The sequence below is a fragment of the Sinocyclocheilus grahami genome, unplaced genomic scaffold, assembly GCF_001515645.1.
Source record: "Sinocyclocheilus grahami isolate Dianchi unplaced genomic scaffold, SAMN03320097.WGS_v1.1 scaffold409.1, whole genome shotgun sequence".
Taxonomy (NCBI): Eukaryota; Metazoa; Chordata; class Actinopteri; order Cypriniformes; family Cyprinidae; genus Sinocyclocheilus; species Sinocyclocheilus grahami.
Window position 1 is genome coordinate 951,340 of NW_015505588.1, and position 25,791 is coordinate 977,130.

The following is a 25,791-nucleotide window of genomic DNA, read 5'->3' on the forward strand; positions in this document are numbered from 1 at the left end:
CACTTTATATGCGTCATTTGTTGTGTGGTCAATAATGGCGGCGGAAGGCACAGAGGACCTGGGCAACAACGGGGAACTCACAAACCCTTCAGGTTTCCTTTTAAAAGTTACCTAATAAAACACCGAGATTTTAAGCATGTGTGAATAGTTTGTCGTATTCATTTCTTAAACGCTTTATGCATCAGTTATTACACGAGCGCGTCTTCATAAAATAGCTAGCGATCTAAATAACCATTGATTTACTGATTCAAACTTGAGCATTTTTATCCCGTAAGAGTTGTTTGACACATTTATGTTAAATTCAATACGAGGATTAAGTTGCAGACTAACCTTTATAAATGGATAATTAATGAATCACCTTTCGTCAACAAAATATGTAACACTTTGTGTCCAGTACGGTTATAGCGAGATTCAGTTTTACTAACTGTGATATGTTGAGTAGGATAAACTATTCTTACCCCTATATTCTGCATCATAACCTAATTCAATACAGTGAATTAAACCGTAGTCTGTTTTATCAATACATCGCTTTCAGTGACAGAGCTTTATGAGCCTGAGGTTGCAGACCTTCCCAAGACAGATGTTGAGGAGTCAGCGGAGAGTGGTGCAGATGGAGGGGACACAGGCGCTCCAACAACACCCTACACAGCGGAAGGAGAAGAGGAGGAAGAGGGAGAGATGCCTCCAGACTTTCAGAGACTTTGGAAACTTACCAGCGACAATCCTCAAGATTTCAACAGCTGGACAGACCTCCTGCAGTATTGTGAACAAGAGGTGAATGTGTTGTTTCGTTATTGGGGCGGCACCAAAATGTTAGTTGGTTTTAAATTTTTCATTATTTATTGCAGGGCCACATGAGAGCTTGCCGTCAAGCCCTAAATGCGTTTCTGCTGAGGTATCCTCTGTGTTACGGTTACTGGAAAAAGTTTGCGGATCTTGAGAGACAGGCCGGTCACGTTGATAAGGCTGAAGAGGTGAGAACATGCATAGATGGACATTTCAGTCAAATACAAAAGAACAAGAACAATCCCAAAACATAAAATTACTTGGCATACTATTGTATTCACTTTTCTCTTATTTTTTTGAGAAATTTGTACATAATATGGCAGCGGAGATGTAAAGCTGTATTTGGGTCCCTTGACAGGTGTGTGAACGAGGTTTGAAGGCAGTCCCTCTCAGTGTTGATCTCTGGATTCACTACATCAACCTGCTGCTGGGAACGCTCAACATGAACCTGCCTGAGTCAACACAGCGCATCCGCAGGTACCACTGACAAACTTCCAGCCTTTTTTTTCCAGGATGCAATTTCAGCTTCCATTTTTGTTCTATGATATTGTTAGACCCAGTTTGTTACTAGTTTTCTTTCTCCTCCTGGAAATAACAGATTTTGTCTGAAAGTCAGTCTGCACTGATGCCAAGTTAACTTTGCAAGGGAAGAGCAAGAGGCAGGAGAGACATGATGATAGTATATAGGTGGAGTTTGTTGAGTAACATAAGTTGCATCTTTGTCAAAGCTCTATCTGACCAGAAACAAATTGAGCAAGTGTTTTTACAACAAGCAAAGAGGAAATGGAGGTTTAATGCGATTAAACTTTCAAAGTTTAATGCGATATCATAAAGGCAGTGCTTCCCAACCTTTTTTTAGTCGCGGCACCCTTTGGAAATTTTAACAAACTTCCGGCACCCTACAAAATCAATTTTGTCACAATATTTGAATTTCTAACTTCGATATGATAATTTGAAAAGTATAGATATTCAGTAAAACAGGGAAGAACTGCAGAATATAATGTCATACAGATATTTTTAATATTATTAAAAAATGTTGTCCATCAATGGGGGGCAATCAGTAGGCTAATTTCTAATGAACAGACCAATTTATATGACAGATTTTAATGTAGGCTTTTATACATATGTAAACATTATTTAATTACCATTATAGCTAGCTATCTCACAAATTTTTGCTCACTCAATGTTTTTTTAATTTTACAGTGGGGTAATTTTGTTGCAGTAGCACGAGATTGATTTCAAACTTTGAATTGAATAAAAAATGACAAGTAAGCAGTCAGTAATAAAATAAGAACAAATAAAGAAATTAATAATGATAGCACAAATAAAAAAATAACGACAGGCCTTCGAATTAAATAAATTGATGTTTAGTTTTTCAGGTAGGTCTAACAGTAGGGTTAAGATATTTAACTTTCTTTTTTTTTTACCAATTATCCAAATAATATTTAGTCCTAGAAAGCTATTATTATCAGAACATGTGAGCATAACATAGCGGTTAGCAGATCAATGTATGAGAGGGCAGCGCTACCAGAGTTGCCTATTTACCACACCTTGTTACAGCACAGTAGGCTATTGCAGACAGAAACAATACTGTACTACATCGATGTTTCCTGTCAGCTCAATTTTTGAGTGGACTTTGCTGTTCCGATTCGCATGAACAGTATACGAGTGGAGCGACTGAGTGGAGCGCACACGCATAGAGCGGGATAATACGCAGAGCGTCACACCACATGAAACTCATTTTCGGCAGCCGAAATTTCGGTGCATCTCTAATTATTGGCGACATCAGAAATGGATATTATATAACAGATGCTTTTTTGAACATTTTAGCAATTTAAAAATATTTAAAAATTATTTTTTTTACATGGCACCCCTGCTCTTGACAGACAGCACCCTGGTTGGGATACACTGTCTTAAAGGGATGGTTCACCCAAAAATTAAAATTCTGTCATTAATTACTCACCCTCATGTCGTTTCAAACCCGTAAGACCTTTGTTCATCTTTGAAACACAAATTAAGATATTTTTTATGAAATCCAAGAGCTCTCTGACCCTCCACAGACAGCAAGGGTCCTACCACAATCAATGTCCAGAAAACCACTGATGTCACATGGACTATTTTAAGGATATTCTTACTACCTTTCTGGACCTCGTGTTAGGACCCTTGCTGTCTTTGGAGGGTCTGAGAGCTCCTGGATTTCATCAAAAAGATCTTAATTTGTGTTCCAAAGATGAACAAAGGTCTTACGGGTTTGGAACGACATGAGGGTGAGTAATTAATGACAGAATTTTCACTTTTGAGTGAACTATCCCTTTAATACTTTTAACAATACAGTTATTCTCCTTAACAGTTAAAGCAAATATGCACAATTGAGGCTGCAATACACTGCATAATTTTTACTCAGATTATTGCCCCGATTAACAGACTGTACAAGTTGACACTAGTTGCGACACTAGTTAGAAGTGTTTTGTGTTTTTTGCATCAGGCTATGAATTCGTCCTCTCAAAGGATATCAGACATGATTGATATTTTTAATCAATTTTACAACACACTTTGTTTTCATTTGTCATGCATATCCTGGCAATGAGGTTTGTTTCTGCATTAGTTTGTCGTGTTCAGAACAATCTGAAGGCGTGGTAGTCTGTTTTCCTCAGTCATTTAGTGTAGGATGTCCAGTTTTTCTCTGTAATCATTTACAAGTTGACAAGTATATGATGCCTAGTGTTTTAAAATCTGTTCAGATTTGAAAAGTTGTGAGGGTATTCCAGACTTTCGTTAAAACTTATCTTTAAAAAAATCAATTTTGATTTCATGGTAACTTGAAACATTATTCTTTACAGCAATAAAACATTTCAAGAAACAATATAGCATGAAAAGTAATGTCCTGTCCTTTGCTCAGTGTGTTTGAGGAGGCAGTTGCAGCCGCTGGCTGGGACTTCCATTCAGACAGGCTGTGGGATCTGTACGCCGAGTGGGAGAAGGAGCAGGGGAACCTGAATTTCATTACCAGCGTCTACGACCGAGTACTGAGGGTCCCCACACAGCTCTACAACACACATTATGAAAAGTACGCTATACAAATAGATCAAATGTTATGTGTTAACATACTTTTTTTTCCTCGCACAACTCCTCAGATTTGAGGCACATAATCCACATACCACACACACACGCATGGATTTGTGAGAATTTGTTACCATTTCTTCTCACGCTCATATTCTGTGATCTCTTTCCCCCTTTATATTTAGATGCAGCTGAATGCATCAACAAAAGCCTAATTGGTAAACTGTCAAACACCTGCAGTTAAGCACATCAAATCCAGATCACCAAAATATCACAAAAATTCTTTTGCTTTCAGAGTCCATAAAAATCATGATGACTCTTACATTGAACAAGGCTGATGTTCTCTGAATTTCTGTCTCTTCTGTCAGACTGAAAGCTCACCTAACCTCCCACCCGCCTCAGGACGTCCTGTCCCCTGAGGAGTACAGTAAAGTGAGGAATGAGTACAAACAGAGCCAGATTCAAGCCAAAAAAGAGAGATCTGATATCAGTGCTGAAGAAGAAGAGAGACCGCCCGGGGAGGAAGAGCCTGCAGACAATGGCAAGGACACGGTAACTCACTTTTTCATCTGTAATAGAAGGTTTTCTTCAATTGATGTGACACACTAGAGATTATCGTTTCAATCTTTAACATGTTTTTATGCAGGAAGAAGCAGTGCAGAAGATGCAGGAGCTCCTAATGGCCAGCAGAGAGGAATTGTACCAACAAAATGAAGCAGAAGTCAGGAAGAGATGGAACTTTGAAGATGCTGTAAGTTTCTCAGAAAAATGCTTCATAGAGGTGGAGGAAACACTGATGTTATCTATAAAAATAACTAACTAACCCACCAGATTTGGCTGATGTATATAAATTTTTTTTGGGAAAGAAATGAATACTCTTATTCAGCAAGCATGTGTTAAATTGATAATTTACATTGTTACAAAAATTCTATTTCAACAGAGATCTGATATCAGTGCTGAAGAAGAAGAGAGACCGCCCGGGGAGGAAGAGCCTGCAGACAATGGCAAGGACACGGTAACTCACTTTTTCATCTGTAATAGAAGGTTTTCTTCAATTGATGTGACACATTAGAGATTATCGTTTCAATCTTTAACATGTTTTTATGCAGGAAGAAGCAGTGCAGAAGATGCAGGAGCTCCTAATGGCCAGCAGAGAGGAATTGTACCAACAAAATGAAGCAGAAGTCAGGAAGAGATGGAACTTTGAAGATGCTGTAAGTTTCTCAGAAAAATGCTTCATAGAGGTGGAGGAAACACTGATGTTATCTATAAAAATAACTAACTAACCCACCAGATTTGGCTGATGTATATAAATTTTTTTTGGGAAAGAAATGAATACTCTTATTCAGCAAGCATGTGTTAAATTGATAATTTACATTGTTACAAAAATTCTATTTCAAATAAATGTGGTTCTTTTGACCTTTCTATCAAATAGATGAATAGACTGCTGTAAAAAAAACATTTTCCACTAAAATATTATGCTCTCAAAATAAAAACTGCGATTTAAAATTGTAATAATTGTAATTGAATAAAGAGACTTTCAAAAATATCTAAAAATCTTGCTGACCCAAACTTGAACTGTTTATGGCTTGTGTATGAAGTGTTTCTGTCAATTTACCTTCCTGTTACTTGATTCCTTCTCTCCTTTTTTCCTAGATTAAAAGGCCTTATTTCCATGTGAAGCCTCTGGATAGAGCCCAGCTGAAAGCCTGGCAGAGCTATCTGGACTGGGAGATTGCAGAAGCTGAAACAGCAGCAGTGGATGCTGAAGGGGCTGCTGTGGAAGGCCATGAAGGCTCAAAACAAGAGTGTGTAGCTGGGCACAAGAGAGTACTAATTCTGTTTGAACGCTGTCTCATTGCTTGTGCACTCTATGAGGAATTCTGGAATAAAGTAAGCATAGAAGGGAGATCCAACAACCAGTTATTAAAGATCATGATGATCTGTTTTATAATATTGTTGACGTTTTTGTTGCATTTTGTAAGCTATTTATGTGTGTTACAGTATGTGCATTACCTGGCACCACACGGGCTGGAGGAGGTGCGTAATGTGTACCGCAGAGCTTGTGAAATCCATCTTCCGTACAAACACAGCATCCGCCTTCAGTGGGCCTTGTTTGAGGAAAAACATGGTGAGACAATAAGTTTAGCATAGAAAAAAGACTAGCCTAAAATCTAAAACATACTTCATAGAAATGTGGACTTGTTTCAGCTACTGCAGAATGTGTACATTACATGATTTCCTTTCCCTCCCATAGGTAATATTACTGAGGCACAGCGTATTCTAGAATCACTTGAGATGACAGTGCCCGGTTTGGCCGCGGTGCGTCTGAGAAGAGTGGGTCTGGAGCGGAGAGCAGGACGTTTGGATGTGGCGGAGGCACTGCTGAAGGAGATGGTGGAGAAGAGTAAAGACAACCCCCAACTCCATGCCTTCTACTCCATCAAACTGGCTCGCTTTCTTCATAAGCTGTGCAAGAGCCCTTCCAGGGCCCGCACTGTTCTACAGGAAGCCATAGAGCTGAGTCCGGTAAAACACCAGCGTTTGACATTTTATACACACTACCATCCAAAAGTTTGGCATCAGTAAGATAAAAAATTTTTTTTTAAAAGAATAAGAATTTATTCAGCAAATATGCATTAAATTGAGCAAAAGTGACTAAAGACATTTATATTGTTACAAAATATTTCTATTTCAAATAAATAGTTCTTTTGGACTTTATATTCATTAAAGAATCACTGTTTCCACAAAAATATTAAGCAGCATAACCCCAGACATTTCGGCCACCTGAGCGAATACATTCTTCATACCAGACCTGTACAGCACACACCCAAAAAGTGTGTAACGTTTAACTTTAATGTGCTATTTATATTTGATTTGACCCTTGATGTAACTAAATGACCCACATTTTAGATTACTTGAGAAAACAGTTTTTTACAGTGCTGTTACTTACCAGGAAATTGTATTAAAAATAATTCAGAACAATCATGCAAAACAGTTAAATTCTTTTATAATATAATATAATATAGCTAATATGAACAAATGAAGCAGTTATTGCTCATGAATTCCCTTTTTGAGGTCAGTTATTTATTAGGCTTATATAATATAATATAAAAACAAATATTTTAAATAAATCATTTCAAACAACGTGAACATGTGAATTCTTTTAGTTACCTAAAACATCCCCATGTAGTAGAGTTTGCACACTACTACAACACATTTTTTGCCTCTGTCCTGTGCGTTATTTCTTCTGCAGTCACAATGTAAGAATTGTGCGGCCCCGCACGCATGCAGCTTAGAGGGAACAATCAACATAACTGTTTTCACCACTAATAATAAAGAGAAGAAATTATTTCTGAAGGATAATGTGACACTGAAAATTCAGCTTCGCCATAACATGAATATAAAAATTATAAAGAAAACAGTTATTTTATATTTTACTAACATATCGCCACCTTGGAATTGGAAAGTTCTATCTGCATTCCAAGCAGTTTTGAGATTTCAAAGTTTTTGCGTTCCATAGACTTCTGTAGATAGAAACCTTTTTCTTTTCTAAAAAAAAGGCCCAAAATGTACACAGCTTACAAAAGAAACCTCACATAATGTAAACAAGTTACATTATAACTTGTCAGAATAAGAATATGTGAATAACTCAATTTTGACAAAAATGTCACATAGAACCTTAGAATTCCAAGGCGACGATTTTACAATATTATTGTTTTTACCATATTTTTGATTAAATAAATGCAGTCTTGGTGAACATAAGAGACTTCTTTAAAAAAAATAAAATAAAATTGTAACGACCCCAAACTTTTGAGTGGTATTACAGAAAATTATCACAATATGATGCACCACAAAACCAACATTTGATGACTCTTGATCCTCAGGATAACGGTAGATTGTATCACAACCTTCTGGAGCTGGAGATGTCAGGTGATCTGCGGGCTAATGGAGGTGGGATTCTGCAGTGTGTGGCCAAAGCCCTTGCTGCTCCTCTCTCCCCAAAGACCAAAATCCTTTTCTCCCAACGTGGCCTGCAATTTGCTGAGGACTTTGGGACCACAGTACAGAGGTCAGAATTAATTAAAATATTCTGGGTAGCTTCACACAAGTGATAAAACATGTATATTATGTTACATTACAAATGTATTATTATTACTGAGTTTACTTATAGGGGTCATATGATGCGATTTTATTTTTTCCTTTCTCTTTGGAGTGTTACAAGCTCTTGGTGCATAAAGAAGATCTGTAAATTTGCAAAGACTAAAGTCTCAAATCCAAAGAGATATTCTTTATAAAAGTTGAGTCAGCCACGCCTACCTAAAACGGCTCGTTCTAACATGCCCCCCACATATCTACCTCACTATGTAGGAAGATTTGCATAACGCCGCCCAAATGTTCACGCAAAGAAAGAAGGCATAACTTTTATTCTCGCTGTAGTATTGTTGTTGCCGCCACCATGTCCTGAATACGCTGTGTGTTTCGTTGTGAAAGCGAAACTACTTTGTTTGGTCTTCCAAAAGAGGACGATATCCGCTACATCATGCCTGGAGCTGGTCCGTGCTGGTCGCTGAGGAAATACTTCAACTTCGCGCTGTGGATCGCCGGATCGGCTTTCACCGTGGATGAAGCGCAGTCCAGCCCGCGGTCGTCACATGTGGGTCACAAATGCAGACATGGTTTTATGTTTACGCGGCGCGATGCAACACAACGTGTAAAAAGACAGTATAAGTCATTATAAGCCATAATTATGTCCCCACTGGATGCAACAAATGCCTCGTTTGTAATGGGTTTTAATGTTTTTGTCTTGTCGTTCCGGCCGGGACACGCCATCACAGCATGGTAGGTGCGTAACACCTAAGGTTTCCGTCTCACGCTTGAGGTATTCGGCCAATCACAATGCACTGGATAGCTGGCCAATCACAGCACACCTCGCTTTTTCAGACCGATGAGCTTTGTAAAAATCGAGCGTTTCAAAAAGTCGGGGCATAGAGGAGAAACAATAATGTAAATTGTGGAAAATGTGTTTTTTTTACTTTAAACCGCATAAACACATTTCATTACACCAAATACACCAAATAATGTTCTTTTTAGCAGCATCATATGACCCCTTTAAATGTTCCTTAACATTTGTCTTGTATATTGTCAGTGTGTTGAGCATGTATGAGGAGCACCAGAAACTGCTGAAGGAACATGATGCAGAGAAAGGGTGAGCTCAAAAGAACAAAACCAGAGATCTCCTTTTGACATTTCGTTTTGTGAAAGCATTTTAAATGTGTTTGTTTTTCCTAAAGTGATAACGATGAGACAGAAAAGATGAGCAAAATGGATGATGCATCTGCCTCGACAGTGCCACAGACGGCTCCACCCACAATGCCTCATGTTCCCATGACAACACCACCTCCCTCTATGATGGGCGGAGACATGAGTGGATCATATGGGAGTTATGGCAGCTGGTACCAGGTAAAGTATTGAATGGCACATTTACGTTGTATTGTTAAAGCACTGCATTTACCCAGCAGGAGGCAATTAAAGCTTTAAAAGATTAAATGCAATGCATCTTGATTTAAAATGTGTATTATATACAAATATTGTCCCTGTGTCTCAGCAGCAACAGTATGAAGGGTATGGCAGCTACCAGAACCCGTGGAACCAGTACAATCAATACTACCCTCCCAGCTAAGTCCCTTCAAAAACAGAGGTCTGGGATGCTGCTTCATGTGATCCACTCACACATCCTCAATCCTCCAAAAGCCGCAGCAGTGTGTAACTTGAGCCAGTGTCAGAAGTGAGAGATAAAATGTACAAACCTATTGTTTTTAAAGGATGTTACCCTTTCTTTCCCTGAGTTTTTTGTACTAAGTGCCACCTTACATCCTAAAATGCATTTGTAGATATATATATATATATATACCTGTTCATGCTTTTTAAGTAATTTATCTGTGAAATAAGTAAATTTATTGACTCCCTGAAATGTATTGTGAACATTTTTCTGTTGACCATTTTGTACGACGAAGTTATTTTAAATGTTTAAAATTCCGTTTATTGTGCAGTCACCATCTTATAATTGTAATAAATTATAATGCACCCAAAACATTTTTTTAAATTCAGATATGTTATAAAGTTTTTACTTCATTGACTTTGCACCGATGTTGAAGAGACTTTCATCGTCATCTTTTTTAATGCTTTACATCTAGGGTTCTCAGCCAGGGGCCTTAATTTTTTTTATTAAACTATTATTAATATATCATTAATATTAAATGTATTATTAATGTATATAAACAATCTGTGTGCATTTATCAGAAGGTTAGGAACCACTGCAACACATAGTAAAAGTAATTTGATATGATATATGTGCAATTCTGATACAAGCTACTATTATCACTGATATGTTAAAGGTTTTTAAACCCTTTTTCAATTCTTGATATTGAATATTTTAAGAGCTAATAGTCACTGTATATGCAATGTTCAGAAGCTTCTGTTTGTTTACAGATTTTGCCTTTACTTCCAACGCCAATATAAAATTCAAATCATAAAACTAAGATGAGTATGATTTTATTGGTGAAAATGTATTTTTTCCATGTGGCAAAACAGAAAGCTAACACTACTTTCTCAATGTTCATCATTGTGAAAACTCACTTGACCCTTTATTAAGCAGTATCAACAGGTTTACGTATAATGAAATTATTGATCAATTCATTGCATGTTTGGCGCTTTAAGTGGAATCATTACAGTAGCAGTCCACTGATTCATAGTCTCCATAGAGAATGCGTTTGATCTTACACTGACGTCTGGAAGAACAGCTTGTTTCTATCATTATTTTGCTTCATTTCTTGGTAACCACCAGGACGGCAGAAGGCACCAAACCTGTCAAATAAAACAAGAGATCCATAAATGCCAGATGTTAAGCACAAATTCTGAAGATAAAAATTAATTCCTCAGACACAAAGAACTGTGATAATTTTAGTTCTATATCACTAGTTAACATCAACCTTCTATAAGTTCTTACCCAGCTCACAAAGAGGTTTTTCCATGTCTAGATCTGTGTACACACGTCTGGGATACGGGGTGATGAGGTTGAAATCCTGTCCGTTTTCCCCGTTCATCTGAATATAGACTCTAACAGCAGCCAGAGGTTCCTGAGCCTTGAAGACCGTGCTCAAGGTGGATCCATCTAGAAGACGCACCTTATGACCAAGGGAGGGTAAGAGAGGAGTTTGACTTTACATGTATGTATATATATATATATATATATATATATATATATATGTGGAATCATTCATCGTTAAAGTACCTTAAAAATAGTTTCTATTTAATTCAACATCATCCTGGACCCTCAGGTCTACTTGGACACTGACTAATGCGTTATGAGTGAAAGGTGGCTTGATTTTGTGCCAGTACCTGTATCCGACAGTCATCATAGTCTTTCTTAGCAGGAGGAGGAGCCCCTTGGTTCTCAGGTGGAGACTGCAGAGGGGCTTCAGAGGGGGGCGATGACAAACCCGTGCTTGATGAACCGCCTCCAAACTGCAGAGGTTTTTGTTATTTATTATTTATATACTTGATATACACTAGTAGGCAGGCACACAAGATACCAGTAGTAATGTGAAGTGGGCAAAGTAAAAGCATTAATTAATACCTTTCGTGCCCTCTCCTCTCTGTCTCGTGCAATCTTTTCTTTAACTCGCTGCCTGAGAAAGGATCACAGGTTATTACTAGTGGTTCTCGACTAGGGGCCCCTATTTTTTTTAGGGGTTTTTCTATAAAGAGCCAATTATTTTCATAAATTTTTTAATTTTAAAAGTAGAATTTCTAGGCCTGGAAAAGTCATGTAAATGAATAAAAGTCTTATAACTCCATTGGCATTTTTATAATGAATATACATTTTTATAGTTATGCCAAGCTGCAAATTACTTTATCAGGTAGAGAACGGAAGAATCTTCTCTGCATTCCTCCTCTTCTCTAGCTTGCTTCCCAATCTAGTTGCCTAATAAACCTGCTATTACAACGACCACTGGTGACTCTTTTGACAAATTGCATGATTTCGCAATTTGTGATTTAAGTTGCTTTGAGTAAAAGCATTGGCTAAATGCTGTAAAAAGAATAAGAACCATTGAATTCAAGTGAAAACTACTGAAAGTGCCTGATCAAAGTTAAACGGGCATTGCATCCCTGTTCGTCTTACTTGGCAAGCCTGTCCTCCATCTTCTCTCTCATGCGCTGATCCGCTAGCTTTTTCATCTCATCATCTTGAAGCTTCTGTTTAACCTGCAGCAGCTCTTGGCCATGTTTCCTTCTCTGCTTTTCTCTTTCTATTTCCTCTTTTCGCTCTCTCTCTCTCCTCTCCTCCTGTCTCGCCTTCATCAACTCCTCCAGTCTGTGGGGGGAAAGCAATACTTTATCAGCTTTTAAATGTGTGCTTTTTACAGTAATACGTTTTAAGGTCAGCTGCACAAAGCACAAACCGTTTTACTTGTTCCATCCTTTCTTCTTCTGTTATAGGTGATTTGGCATCTCCCATTTGCTCAGCAACTTCAGTGGCTGTTTTTTGTTTTGGTTACAGACACAAATGAAAGAGAAAGCAACATTTTGTGTTGGGTGATGAAACGATGACAATAATGTTTCCATGAAATTGAAAGTGAGGAGCATCAGAAGAACATACATTCAGAAGTTTCTGTAGAAGACTGGCTCTGTACTTCTGTGGTGCCGAGAGTATTTCCAGCAGGTGGAACATAAGGCTCATTTATATCTGGATCATTCTCATGCTCCATTAACCTGTACAGTTATAGAAATGTTAAATGCAACTTCCAAAACGTTTTTTTAATTGATTAAAATTCTTGTTAATTAAATATTATATATATAATAATCTGGCTATCAGATTGAGTTGCAATTTCCAAAAAATAAAAATAAAAAAAGAAATATGATGACTCGCCAGTCCATTGCTCTCTCAATGCCCTGGTTTCCAGTATGTGCTACTGCCTTCTCCCTACAAAACAATCACTGGGTGAGGGAAAGTACTGGATCAGTGTGTAAACATCAGTGTCACTGTAGAAAAAGCATCACTTACGCTCGGTTTCTGTCAAAGCCCATTTCCAGCAGACTGTCTAACGTAGTGCACTCAGCCATTGTGCTGAAAATAAGTTTATTAACGCATTATAACAACACCTTACAGATAAACAGAAAATAAATATAAAACAGAAAGCTTCCTTGGAGTTAAAGAGTTTGAGACATTTTCAGAAAAGCTTTTTATAAATGTTTTATCATTTATTTGTATTCACAAAAAAGCCATACAGTTGGGTAGATACTAAAATCATTGCAGCTCGAAACAGCAAGATTAACTGACTCTACTCTTCTGGCTGACATGATCATATCATCACTACATAATCAAATCTGACTGATAAAATAATTAAAATAAGTGTGGCAGCAGCCTATATTTATACTGATAGATACATGATCAAATTCAGTTAGCTGGCAGGCTAACACTGAACAGCCTCCAGCAACAGCTAATTATTCTTTTGCATAACTAGTATCTTCTAGAGAACGCTTAAGAATTTTCTTTATAAAGTAATAGCGCTTTTGAATATCAGGAACGATATTTTTTACTTAATTTCATCGTTAATTAGCCCTGCACGTCGTTCTACAGCTACTTACATTTGTTGTCAGCACTGGGTTGCTTCCACACATCTATCTACGGAAAGCCGCAACGACCAATTCGCTTTCTCTGCTGCTGAGCGACCAGACCTGTGCTGTGTGGTCTACTACCACATGATTAGCTACTATAGAAGGGTGAAACGACACAATAAAATGCAAACACGATAACACCAGCAACTATTATGTGTATCGTAGTTATATATTACCGTATAATAAGGGTAAATTCATAACTGGGTCACTTTCTTCCATTGAGATGACTGGGGAAAAAATGTCCCAATCAACCTGAATCCACTATATTTCACTACAAAGAAAAGACGTATATATTTGCAATTAACCATATCTTTTGAAATGACATGTCATGAAATTGCATAACTTTAAGCAACGGTTTCATTTTAAGGACAATGCATGACAAATACAACCATCAGAAGTGACCAGGGTCCATTTTCACTCTGCAAGGTGTTTAAGGTGAAGACATGTTACCCAAATGAATGTGCAAACAGTGCAGTATGGGAAGGGCTTCATAAACTTGTTACTTATTGGATGAATGCATAATAATTAATCTGGCAACACTCTTACTCTGGGGCATTCTTCTTCTGAATGGCAAGAGATCACGCATGCTACTCTTTACTCTCTTTTCTCTTTCACCCTTTTTCCCGTCATGTGTGTGCTTTAATAGATCATCATGCTGCTTCAACCTGAGTTTCTGCATTTTGATACACGGGTGAGTATTTTTAACAATTATCATTAGTACTTTATTTAGTATTTATGCAACTTTGTAAAGTTTGCATAAATGTTTAGTGTAGTGTAGTGAAGTGTAGTGCCACTCTATGTGGAAGTGTATTGCAGTGCCAGTGGAGGAGCTGATACCTGCAGAGAGTCACATGTGACGGAAGCGCTGTGCCTATGGGATGCCTTATCCTGCACGTAGAACTGTATATTATAATGTATAATGCATCTGTATACCTTTACAAATATGTAACTTTTACGTCGTCATCACTGGTCATACAAAAACATGGTTTGTAAAAATGAAAAAAAAAATGTGCATTTAGAAATAATTTGATATATGTGTTATTTAATAATAAATAAATACGTTTCAATGCGAGTGCAATCGTTCCTTTAGTTGAGATAAAGCAACGATTCCGTTACATCCGTTTGTTTTGTTCAACTCAGATGTATGTTTACCATCTAATTACCACTGGTGTCCACAAGAGTACACTGTTGTCCAATCAGTGTTCTGTAGAATGCGCCCTACACATTTAGCTTTTCATTTTTATTCTATTATAATCGTTTTAAATTTCTGACGTTTTATTTTTTTCACAATATTTTAAAGATTTTTTTTTTTTAAATTAAAATGTGTTAATGCCTTAATGGGGCTTAATAATGTCTTAGTGGTGTAAATGCTGAAATGGAACATGCAAGTCAAATGGTGACACCTTGATATTCTCCACGTCTTGATGTTCCGGAAAGTTAAATATTTTTTACCTTGAAAATATATAATTTCGGAGGGGGGAAATGATTAGGTTGTACGCTGTTACGTTTTATTTAAAATGAATGTGTTTTTGTCATGTTTTACAGAATAGTGTTGAAAACAATACTGACCAATAGAAAATAGAAAACATGCGTATTAACTACCTTCATTTCTCTGAGCCACGTGCAGTTTTGGTGTTTAATGGGGTCCTATATGTTCCATATCTGGCGGTTTCACTTCAAACATGTATTTATTATGCATGCTCCAATGCTACCTCCCTCACATTAGTACTTTTGGTAATCCAGCATGAGTAAACTACTATGTTTGTGTTTGCAAAACCGAGGCTTTTATTATGAAGTATTTCAATTTCCGCATGCAAACCGCAGTCGGATTAGATACAAGTAGAAAGTTGAGATCTGATTATATACGAATTACTGCAACTTTAAGCGACGTGCATTCATAGAGGAGTGTTGCAACAATCTCTGATATTGCCGTTGCATCATAGTTCAGCGGTTTGATCAAATTGTAAAATAGCCGTCGTAACGTTCGAGGTGACTGTGCAGGGGTGGGACAGTCAAACTTTCGACAGTCACAGGACGTTGCCTGGGTTTGTGGCCAACATTTGAAAGCAGAAGCCTTTTCCTCTCGCATTAGAATCGTCGTAAACGACCATCATGTTTAGCTGGTCTAAACAAGAAGGAAAGAAAGACCCAGAACTTTTCCAAAACGTGTCGGAGGGACTGAAGCGCCTCTACCGCACCAAACTCTTCCCTTTGGAGGACACCTATCATTTCCACGACTTCCATTCACCGGCTTTAGAAGATGCGGACTTTGACAACAAGCCCATGGTGCTGCTGGTGGGGCAGTACTCGACCGGGAAGACCACCTTCATTAGGCATTTGATGGAGCAGGATTTCCCCGGGATGAGGATAGGCCCCGAGCCGACGACGGATTCCTTCATCGCGGTTATGCACGGCGAACAGGAAGGCATGATACCTGGCAATGCGCTGGTTGTGGATCCAAAAAAGCCTTTCCGAAAACTCAACGCCTTTGGAAACGCTTTCCTCAACAGGTAATACACCCATTTATCATGTAACACAAAGGATCCATTGATAAAAAGCTCAATTGTGACTGCATATGGAGTTTCAGGTGTGGAATGGGTTAAACTAAGGCTTGACTTATGTTTGTGAATCAAGAAATTGCGCTCAAGGACATGTTACTTCATTTGAGTTGTAGAAAAACTGCAGTTGCTGACTCGAGCATTTCAGTTATTTTTACTTCTGGCAAATGTTTGACACATGAACCAATGATAAATTGAGATGATCTAGTTTAAAACACGTTCTTGTCGTTTTTGTATTTGTTGATTACAAAAACAAAACAAACGTTCCTAGATTTTCTACAAATATCTTGGCTCTAAAAAGTCAAATAGTGTAACCATTAAGTATAAAGGTATATTACAAATATAATTCATTTCTTAGGGTTGCTCTATTTGAGCTGAACAAAACTTGCTTTTTAAATTACGGATATTTTCAGAAACATATCAACCTTGAAACAGTCATTAGGGTCTAAATGGGTCCTCTGTTTTATGGTTTTTCTGTCACATGGCAACAGATTGTTTTTTTTTTGTTTTTTTTGCATGTTGGTAATGTCACACTGACTTTTGTAAACAGAATCGTGGCAAATAACAATAATAATCTAGAATATTCTATAACATAATTGCGTTACTGTTTTTTTAAAGAAAAAATAAATATATAGGCCTAATAATGTTCATCATAGGTCTAAATCCTTTTGATAGTAATTGTATTTTTAGTAGCTTAGACAAAAGGAGCTTTACAGTATCCATTTGTTTTTAATTATGACCTCATAATAATTCAGTCATTATTCAGTTTCTAGAAAGTTGTGTGTCATAGTTTCCGTGTGTGTTGGATTGAGTCATGGCATATGGTGAGAGCAGGTGTCACACAGGCCATGTTCTTCAGGTTGTTTGTGTCTTGAGCTGTTAGCCTATTTGTCTTAAGTAACTTACCTACTATCACACAGTTACAGTATATGAGGCAACACCTAACCAGGACATTCAGCCCACGTGCAGTACATGTGTGATGTTATGTGATGCCAGTCTGAACAACTTCCACATTCCCTGTAAAATAACTGGAGCAGATTTCTGGGTAATGTCAGATGTTGAGTCTACTCAAGCGGATTGAAGTAGGCTGGGATTACCAGCGCTCTGCCATATGCTTGTTTAAAAAGTTCAAGGCTGATGTAGGAGAATTAAATATTTGGTCCCAAACAGAGAACCATAAAACCATTAAACATAGTAATAATAATGCTGTTTCATTCTAAAGATATTTCCCTTTTTTCCACTCTTAGTGTTGGTGATTATTTGTGGTCATTGTGAAATTATGGATTATAAAAGCTGTTTAAACTGGTTCCATTTTCAGACCTCTGAATGTTTCAAAATGTGAAACTCGGGTACATATTCAAATTTGAGAAAGTCCTGTTTTGCATGACAGGGAATTTGTCTGAATAGTGCAGACTGTTCAGCACGTTTTGTCTTTCTGAACAGAATACTTAGTTATTTTTCAGTAACTAAGTATTCAATTTTTTATGAAGCCTTAACGCTGCAGTGACATTGCGTCTTCCAGGAAACTCTTTTGGCCTGGTGGAAAAGGGTGGGTGAGCTGCTTTAGTGTTGCATGTTCTGTTCTCATCCAAATTTCCAAATCATCCAAATTTCTTAAAGTTTGTTATTAGATGACACAGAAGAGCATTGTCAAACAGTAAATACAATGAAATGTAATCATAAAGCTTCCTTGGGTTTTTGTCAGTTTTCTTTAACATCCAGTTTTGCAGTCCCTTATGGCCTATGTCAAAGTTTTGCCCTTAAACAAGCTTAAAAAATGACAAAACCATTGGATAGAAATGGCTCTATTGGTATATTTTGAGTAAATAGTGTTTTTTTAAGAGAGAAACCTATGTCCTAATTCTATGTGTGTCTTGTTTTTGATGTCTGTGGGAAACAGCTTCACTCTAGTGCTGTCAAACGATTAATCGTGATTAATCGCATTCAAAATAAAAGTTTTTGTTAAAGGTGGGGTAAGTGATTTCTGGTAGCCAATGTTGACAACACAACAAATCCCCGACAGAAAACTGCTGCTGCGTTCTATTCGTAACGGTCGCTTTGTTACGTCCCGTGTACTAGACAGACTTTAGCTGTTGCGGCGCAGACACGGTGTTACACACCAATCGAGAAGAAACAAAGCAACCTCGGTGTCCAATCGCAGGCCTTCTGCTCCTTGAGTTCTCTCCAGCGCTGGAAAGCTGCTCCAATATTTACACGGGTCCTACTTCTTGCCTTATTGCCTTGAGCCGCCTTTTGTTCCACAGACGTTTTCCTCCTCTTGTTTTTTATCTGCCATCTCTATCTTTCTGTCGCTTGGCTCGCTAATGTCCGTCCTGTGCACTGAACTCTCTCTCCTCCACATCATGAGTAGACACGCCCCTTACTGATGATTGGCTATAAGTTTGTTTTGCTAGTCGGCCCGAATCAGTTTTCTAAAACGTTTTTGGAAAATCGCTTACCCCACCTTTAACATAATATGTGTGTGTACTGTTTATTTATTATGTATATATAAACACACACACATACAGTATATATTTTGAAAATATTTACATGTGTATATATATTTATATTATTATATTATATATAAATATATTTCATATATAAACAAAACAGTACACACTCATATATTATGTTAACGAAAACTTTTATTTTGGATGCGATTCATTGTTTGACAGCACTACTTCACTCTAGTGGTTTCTGTGCTTCATTAAGAAAGTTCTAGCTGTAAGCTTCAGTCTTGTGACAGAGATTCGCATATGTGTATTAGCAGGCGGTTGGGCAGTGCTGTAGGCTGACAGGGAGAAAGACTGATAATCACTGTGAACAAATCCACATCTTCGTATAAGCAAAGTTCATTTCATGTTATTACTGAATGAGACCGATGTTCTTGAGATTTCAACTTCAGTCCCGATCTCATGCTGATTGAAGCATATATGTTACACAAGAAAGTAAAATTTTCCTGTGGTTTTAATAAATATGGGCAATTGTTCCACAAATGTGATTTAAATATTGATGTTAATAAAATCTATTTGTCAAACTTTTTTACTTTTGATCTCTATAGTATTCTTTTAGACAATGAGAAAAAGAGGGTAAAGAGAGTGGTGTAATATTTTGGCCTCAGATCTCACCAAACCTGTTACGGTCTCTTCTACATGACACTCTCTCTTTCTCCACGCAGGTTTACGTGTGCTCAGTTAAACAACCCCGTCTTGGAGAGCATCAGTATCATCGATACTCCAGGCATCCTGTCAGGGGAAAAACAACGGATCAGCAGAGGTCAGGAGCCTTGGGTGCTTTCTGGCTTATCTTGTTTTTACATAATAATAAATTAACAACAACTAAAATCAACAGTAAAAAATATTCAATTTTTTATCAAATTTGTGTTACTTGCTTAAAACTGTAATTAAAAGAATGAATTAGAATATGTAAAATATATAGCATTTTATAATAATTTAATTAATAATAGGTTGATAACATTTATATTTTCTGTTATTTTTTTGGTTTTGTTTTAATTTGTTTTATACCTATACCATATCTATAGTTTTGAGATTTATTTTGTTTGTAGCCTGACATTTTTTTGATTGATTATTTCTTTCTTCAAGGAATACTTTGCCTTTTATCAATTAATATATTTTTGTACTCTTTCTTCTTTGTCACTTCCCTTTCGTTTCACATATATCATTATAGTACATATTTAATGCACTCTCCTTTATTCTGTGTTATGTCTGTAGAAAACTATTAGCCAATGCATTTTAGCATAATTCATAAGTTCGTTCCATGCAAATCTTTGGAGTCTGACTTTTTATTGTGAATTTATGTAAATGTAAGTTTTCTTTGCTATGAAAAGCAAGTAAAACAAGCCTGACTTCCTTTCCTGCTCACTCTTTTGTTTAAAATCTTAAGTGTATTTTCTGTAATACAGGAAATATTTAAATATATTTTTAAAAATATATATATTATTATATTATTTATGCGGTACTTCATTAAGTGAAGATGTAACAAAAACAGGATGTCAGAGCTGCTCAGGCAACTTTGTTCACTGTGCATAAATTCCCAATCTAAAAGCAACCTCTGGCCTAACGTAATGTTAATGTTGGTAGGGATACAACTATTGTGCCAAAATAATCCTGACCACATTGTTCCCAGTTCCCTCTTTTAATACCACTGAAAAGGTTTTGTGGGTGTGGATGCGTCAGCTTGTACTTGTGTTTTGTTGAGTTGTCCAATATTTCACACAGTCACTATCTGATAGTATGCTTGAACTCCATTCTCATTCATCTGTGAACAGGAAGAATCAGAAGGAAATGCTGAGTTGGCCTGTATGTCAACTCACTGCAGACTACAACTGTAGATACAGATAGCAACATCACAAAAAGACAGCTGTTAAGAAACAGAAATGCGTCTCAAGAAGTCATGTGACCCTTTTGTCCCTTCTGGGGCCCATTGAGCCTGTAACCAGATACTGAGATCAAGGTGCCCCGCATACCTTGGACACACATCAGTCATGCTACAGACCCCGAGGCTTCCTCACCACTAGTCCCAGCAGAGACACAGCAGACTGTGCCGCAGTTGTGTCTGTGTGGGATTAAGCATGAAAGCCCATTTGAGCATTTCTGTCTGACTGCAGCTCAAGCAGCCTTTGTGCTCCATGTGTTGCTCTGAGTAGCTATTATGATCTCATTGGGTCGCTTGCGTCTACTATTGCAACTGGAGTTTATCCATGTGGGAAGGTGTGTTTACAGCAAATGGCTGGAATTAGGGTCATGAGCTGGCGTCCAGTTTAAAATGTGGAACTAAAAGTTCCTGTGTGGTACAGGGTCATGTGAGATTTTGCTCAGAAAATGCTTTCCCAGAAGCACCTCTCACTGACTACTGCAGTTTATTTAATTATTACTTTTTTTCTTTTTCTTTTTTTTGATTGATTGGTTGTGATCATTTTTTTTTTTTTAATTCTTTTTGAATTTCATAAATGTTTCCTGGGTCAGAACTATCATGTCTTTTCAAAAATAGGGAGTGTGTAGATTTTCAATGCAATATTCAAAAACAATTTATTTCGTGATAATTAAAAAGTGTCTTTTTTTGTACATTTTTATGAATTTAAAATGTTAGAACTAAAATAAAATATGTAATAATTAAAAATTTACCTGATTGTGTTCATTAAATTTTGTACTGGATAATTTTTTTTTTATTTCTTTATAAGCCTCATTTCCATACAATATTTTCTTTCTTTATAGTTCTTACAGCCTTGTAACAGGTTACACTTTACTGTAACCTCGTGTTTTTTTCTTTCTACATGTAGTTTTCCCATAAATGCAGCTTTCAAAAACAACAGTTTATGTTACAATAATTGTAGGTTAAAATAGTTTGTATTTTTCTTTGGTACATTTTTATTAATTTTAAGTGTTAGAATTAAATAAAACAGTTTAAAATAAATATAATAATTGAATTGATTTTCATTTTCTTCATTTAAAATGTTAAAATACAATATTTTATATTGACCTCATATTCGTACCATGTGTATTTTTTTTTTTTATTATTGTTCTGACAGTCTTATTGCTGATTTTGCTTAATAGTTCCTTTGATGCAAATCTTTGGAGTTTACACTTCACTTTAACCCTAAGTTTTTGTTGTTTTAATTTTTCCCTTCTGCTTGTAGTTTTTCATAAATGTCCAAAAACCTAATGCAATGGGTTAAAGAATCACCCATTTTTTCCTAAAAATATAAATATTTTTCTATGGTTATTACCTAGCCAGTACCGCCACAGGTTCTCTACTGGAAATAAATAGATGCACAATGATGATAGCTGCCTTTCAATTCCTCTACACCGGGGATTTCACAGGCAGCAGATCTCTTTCTCTCTGAATACATGGCTTTATACTTTTCTGAATTCACTGAGATCAGATGACACTGTCTCTAATCAAATCCATTATCCCTGACCTCCTTTTCTAAAATAAAGCATGTTGCATGCAGCCCTGCTGACTTCCTCTTTCCAGAGCTTTGATTTAGGGCCCAATCTAATGCACGTCTTTCTAACTTCTCTCAATTGCAGGCTATGACTTTGCAGCAGTTCTTGAGTGGTTTGCAGAACGAGTGGACAGAATCATCTTGCTCTTCGACGCCCACAAGCTGGACATTTCTGATGAGTTCTCAGAGGTGATCAAGGCCCTGAAAAACCATGAGGACAAGATGCGTGTGGTTCTGAACAAAGCTGACCAGATCAGCACCCAGCAGCTGATGAGGGTGTATGGTGCCCTCATGTGGTCACTGGGGAAGATCATCAACACCCCTGAGGTGGTCCGAGTGTATATCGGCTCATTTTGGGCTCAGCCTCTTCTGATTGCAGAAAACAGGAAGCTGTTTGAAGCAGAGGAGCAGGACCTCTTCCGGGATATTCAAAGTCTTCCCCAAAACGCAGCTCTGCGGAAACTCAACGATCTGATCAAAAGAGCACGTCTCGCTAAGGTGAACCTATGACATTTTTGCACATTTACACTAGCATTCAAAATCTTAGGATTAGTAACATAAAAAAAAAAATTCAGCATGGATGCATTCAATTGATCAAAAATGTTAGAAACGGCATTTATAATTATATTTATAATTTATAAACCACCAAAAGAGCATACTAGAATGATTTCTGAAGGATCATGTGACACTGAAGACTGGAGTAACTTATATTAAATAACTATTATAAAATATAAAATTATAAAATATAATTCAAATATAAATAGGAAACGGTTATTTAATTTTTTTCCCCATCTTAATTATGAAGGTTGAAGTTCAATGTGTTGGTCCATTAAATTTTTTTATGAACTTTAGACCCCAATACGTGTGTACCAGATTTTGGTTTCACTTCTTATTTTCACTTTATGAAATAACTTAATACTTGTGAGAAGTGTAGTTCTGACACGCTAAACTGCACAAATGCTATTTGTATTTAATCCGAGTCCATTTAATACTTTGCTTTTAGGTACATGCTTACATTATCAGTGCTCTGAAGAAAGAGATGCCAAGTGTATTTGGCAAAGACGCAAAGAAAAAAGAGCTTGTTAACAACTTGGGTGCGATATATGAAAAGATTCAGAAAGAGCACAACATTTCACCAGGAGACTTTCCTAATTTAAAGAAAATGCAGGTATGACGCTATGAATTTTTATCTATGAAATGAAAGTTTTATAAAGATCTTTTGATTAAAAATAAAAACGCAACACAATATTTTTTTGCAGGAGTTGCTAGCTGTTCAGGACTTCACCAAATTTCCCGCCATTAAACCAAAATTGCTGGAGTCAGTGGAAGACATGCTAGGTAACGACATCGCTAAGCTCATGACGCTGGTCCGTAAGGAGGAGGCCGCCATGCCCAGCCAGTCAGTGAAGGGTGGTGCGTTTGAGGGAATCATGAACGGGCCATTTGGTCACGGATATGGAGAAGGTGCAGGTGAAGGCATTGATGAGCTGGAATGGATCGTGGGCCGTGATAAGCCATCCTATGATGAAATATTCTACACGCTCTCACCAATTAATGGGAAGATATCTGGTGCCACGGCTAAGAAGGAGATGATGAAGTCCAAGCTGCCAAACACGGTGCTTGGAAAGGTTTGGACTCTGGCAGATGTTGACAAAGATGGCTATCTGGATGATGAAGAGTTTGCACTTGCGAATCACCTGATCAAGGTAAAGCTTGAGGGGCACGAGCTTCCGGCCAAACTGCCTGCTCATCTTGTGCCACCTTCCAAACGCCAGGAGCAGAATTGAAGAGTTGGTTTGAGTTGGTTGGATCTCAGTGGCTCTCAGCTACATTCCAAAGCGCCCAAGCCATCTTCTAGCTTGTTCTGACCATTCATTTGACTAACCAGTCTTCAGGAACTCGATTTCTCTCTTAATCCCAAATGCTTGGCTAAGAATGATAGGACTGAGAAGACAAACCAAGAACTTATGTGCAAGTGAGAGACCTTTTTTTTTTTACTTTCTTCTTAATTTTTAATATGGAACTTGGAAATGGAGAAACCACTATGAGCACAGAAAGAATTGAAATTGATTGCAAAGTTCTATGGTACCGTGTAAGGGGCATTTGATTGAGATTGTAAAGCAGCAGGCAAAAATTTAGTTGAATTAGAAAAAAAGTGAAAATATTCAATACAATGGTATGTAACTCCAAAATGTTGATTGCTGTTTTTCTTCTTTAACTTATTCTTTTCCTTTATAGCAGTTCTATCGTTTTTTTGAATACGGTTTTCTTTTGATTTAATATCTGAACTATATCAATATCAATACATGTATTCTGTTATTTTGAGGGTGTATCTTTCCTTTCCTTTGGGATGTTGTGACCTGAAATGCTCACCTTCATTTAAATGCAGCAATTGCAATGACCAATAAAAGAGTTTATTTGTAAGCAGTGCTTGTTTTCTGCATTCAGAAACATTTTCCAAATCGCAGTGTGTAGTGAAACAAACACCACCATTGACAGTTGTGAAAAATGTGTACATTTATCTGCCATCTGTTTTCATGAGCGCTGACTGAAACCTGTGTACTAGTATGTGAAAACTGTGGTAGTAATGCAATGACCGCATCATATTTCTCTCTGCTTATCAAGTTATGTTGAGGCATGTTGAGGTACTTTTTAAGCCTTGTTTCCTTCGGCAGCTATTGGGAGTTTATCACTGATTTTTTTTCTTCTTATGCAGCTGGCTTACTTAGTTACTATCTTAGTTTGGTGTAATGTGAACCCTCTTGCAACACTTTTTTTTTTGTCTGAAAAGAAAAAGACTGCCTATTGGTTCCACATTTGTTTGTTTGCATTAATGAAGATGTAAAAGTTTGGGGTAATTTGAGGAAATTAATTCTTTTATTGAGCAAGGAAGCATCAAATGGAGCAAAAGTGATAGTAAATACTTACATTGTCACTAAAAAATACACTGGAGTGTTCTGTTATTTTGAGAAATACACTGGAGTGTATTTTTGACACTGGAGTAATGGCTGCTGAAAATTCAGCTTTGCCATCACTGGAATAAATTAAATTTGACAAGCTTTTGAACAGTACTAAACAACTTAATATATATACTACTTTGTTTTGGCACTGTTATGTGCATTTAATTAATACCTTATACTATCAGCATACCAAAACCTCAGTTTACCTCCGTTTGAACTTTCTCATTGCCATTTCTCAGTAAACACACTTTGCAGGAAGGTGCTAAAGTTCCCAGTAATGTCCTAAGTAAAAGTAAGAATGCAGATGTGAAGGGTTTAAAATTACCACCATCAACCCACCCTATATTTGTGCTTAATCTTAAATTAAAACAGCCTTGCTAAATACGGATGAAGTATGAAGGTCTAGTTGCATTGTGAGGGACACTAACATGCAATTCGCAGCCTTTTAAATGGTTTATATCCATATAATTTGTTAGACCGGACCCATTTAGCACCTCCTGCTTACTGACACGGTAACCTAAACCCTTTTATTAAAGATGCTGGTTAATAACAGCCATGTGTAAAAGGGTGATGCATCTTTAGAAGACGTGTGAGACTAAAAAGCAATGACTCAGATTTCTAGCAAAGAATTGCTTCACTGCTCTGTGCATGTTTATGAGTACATAAACCATCACTTACTGGCCATATTGTTTATTTTAAGCTGCCCAGAAATAAGCAAATTATGTCCCTACCCTGTGGTGTATGTCACCATGTTAATCTTAGTTCCCTGTTGAAGAGAATA

At 37.1% G+C, this 25,791-nt stretch overlaps 3 protein-coding genes across 6 annotated transcripts; 2 read left to right on the plus strand and 1 right to left on the minus strand.

The window, feature by feature from the left end:
- Window positions 1-18: 18 nt before the first annotated feature.
- Window positions 19-9,928, plus strand: LOC107550894 (pre-mRNA-processing factor 39). 4 transcript variants are annotated; one of them, XM_016232337.1, is made up of 15 exons: window positions 19-92; window positions 536-774; window positions 849-974; window positions 1,145-1,263; window positions 3,686-3,853; window positions 4,215-4,325; window positions 4,789-4,861; window positions 4,956-5,060; window positions 5,503-5,739; window positions 5,851-5,977; window positions 6,104-6,375; window positions 7,734-7,918; window positions 8,996-9,055; window positions 9,141-9,309; window positions 9,455-9,928. In XM_016232337.1, exons 1-15 carry the CDS (start codon window positions 35-37, stop codon window positions 9,527-9,529), a joined length of 2,124 nt encoding a protein of 707 aa, XP_016087823.1. In that variant the 5' UTR covers window positions 19-34; the 3' UTR covers window positions 9,530-9,928. The 4 variants fall into 4 exon arrangements, with proteins under 4 accessions (XP_016087823.1, XP_016087825.1, XP_016087824.1 ...); XM_016232339.1 differs by having other exon boundaries at window positions 9,458-9,928; XM_016232338.1 differs by lacking the exons at window positions 4,789-4,861; window positions 4,956-5,060 and adding an exon at window positions 4,493-4,597 and having other exon boundaries at window positions 4,215-4,398.
- A 449-nt stretch (window positions 9,929-10,377) lies between these two features.
- On the minus strand, window positions 10,378-13,591 carry ubxn1 (UBX domain protein 1). Its single transcript, XM_016232273.1, has 10 exons — window positions 13,498-13,591; window positions 12,914-12,976; window positions 12,779-12,832; window positions 12,509-12,621; window positions 12,312-12,387; window positions 12,032-12,223; window positions 11,486-11,537; window positions 11,248-11,373; window positions 10,856-11,033; window positions 10,378-10,713 (listed from the first exon to the last, which is right to left on the minus strand). Exons 2-10 carry the CDS (start codon window positions 12,970-12,972, stop codon window positions 10,673-10,675), a joined length of 891 nt encoding a protein of 296 aa, XP_016087759.1. The 5' UTR covers window positions 12,973-12,976; window positions 13,498-13,591; the 3' UTR covers window positions 10,378-10,672.
- Window positions 13,592-15,198: 1,607 nt separating this feature from the next.
- Window positions 15,199-24,890, plus strand: ehd1a (EH-domain containing 1a). The gene is made up of 5 exons (XM_016232341.1): window positions 15,199-16,037; window positions 19,264-19,361; window positions 22,136-22,548; window positions 23,054-23,218; window positions 23,310-24,890. The coding sequence occupies exons 1-5, from the start codon at window positions 15,640-15,642 to the stop codon at window positions 23,835-23,837; spliced, it is 1,602 nt and encodes a 533-aa protein (XP_016087827.1). The 5' UTR covers window positions 15,199-15,639; the 3' UTR covers window positions 23,838-24,890.
- The last annotated feature ends 901 nt before the right edge of the window (window positions 24,891-25,791 follow it).

Coding starts and splice junctions, on each gene's coding strand:
- LOC107550894 (XM_016232338.1), top strand. CDS start 35: ATGGCGGCGGAAGGCACAGAGGACCTGGGCAACAACGGGGAACTCACA. Junction 93..535: donor GGAACTCACAAACCCTTCAG/GTTTCCTTTTAA, acceptor CATCGCTTTCAG/TGACAGAGCTTTATGAGCCT. Junction 6,376..7,733: donor AAGCCATAGAGCTGAGTCCG/GTAAAACACCAG, acceptor CTTGATCCTCAG/GATAACGGTAGATTGTATCA.
- ubxn1 (XM_016232273.1), bottom strand. CDS start 12,972: ATGGCTGAGTGCACTACGTTAGACAGTCTGCTGGAAATGGGCTTTGAC. Junction 12,224..12,311: donor AGGATGGAACAAGTAAAACG/GTTTGTGCTTTG, acceptor TTCCCCCCACAG/ACTGGAGGAGTTGATGAAGG. Junction 11,538..12,031: donor ATGGAGGACAGGCTTGCCAA/GTAAGACGAACA, acceptor ATCCTTTCTCAG/GCAGCGAGTTAAAGAAAAGA.
- ehd1a (XM_016232341.1), top strand. CDS start 15,640: ATGTTTAGCTGGTCTAAACAAGAAGGAAAGAAAGACCCAGAACTTTTC. Junction 22,549..23,053: donor AAAGAGCACGTCTCGCTAAG/GTGAACCTATGA, acceptor CTTTGCTTTTAG/GTACATGCTTACATTATCAG. Junction 23,219..23,309: donor CTAATTTAAAGAAAATGCAG/GTATGACGCTAT, acceptor ATTTTTTTGCAG/GAGTTGCTAGCTGTTCAGGA.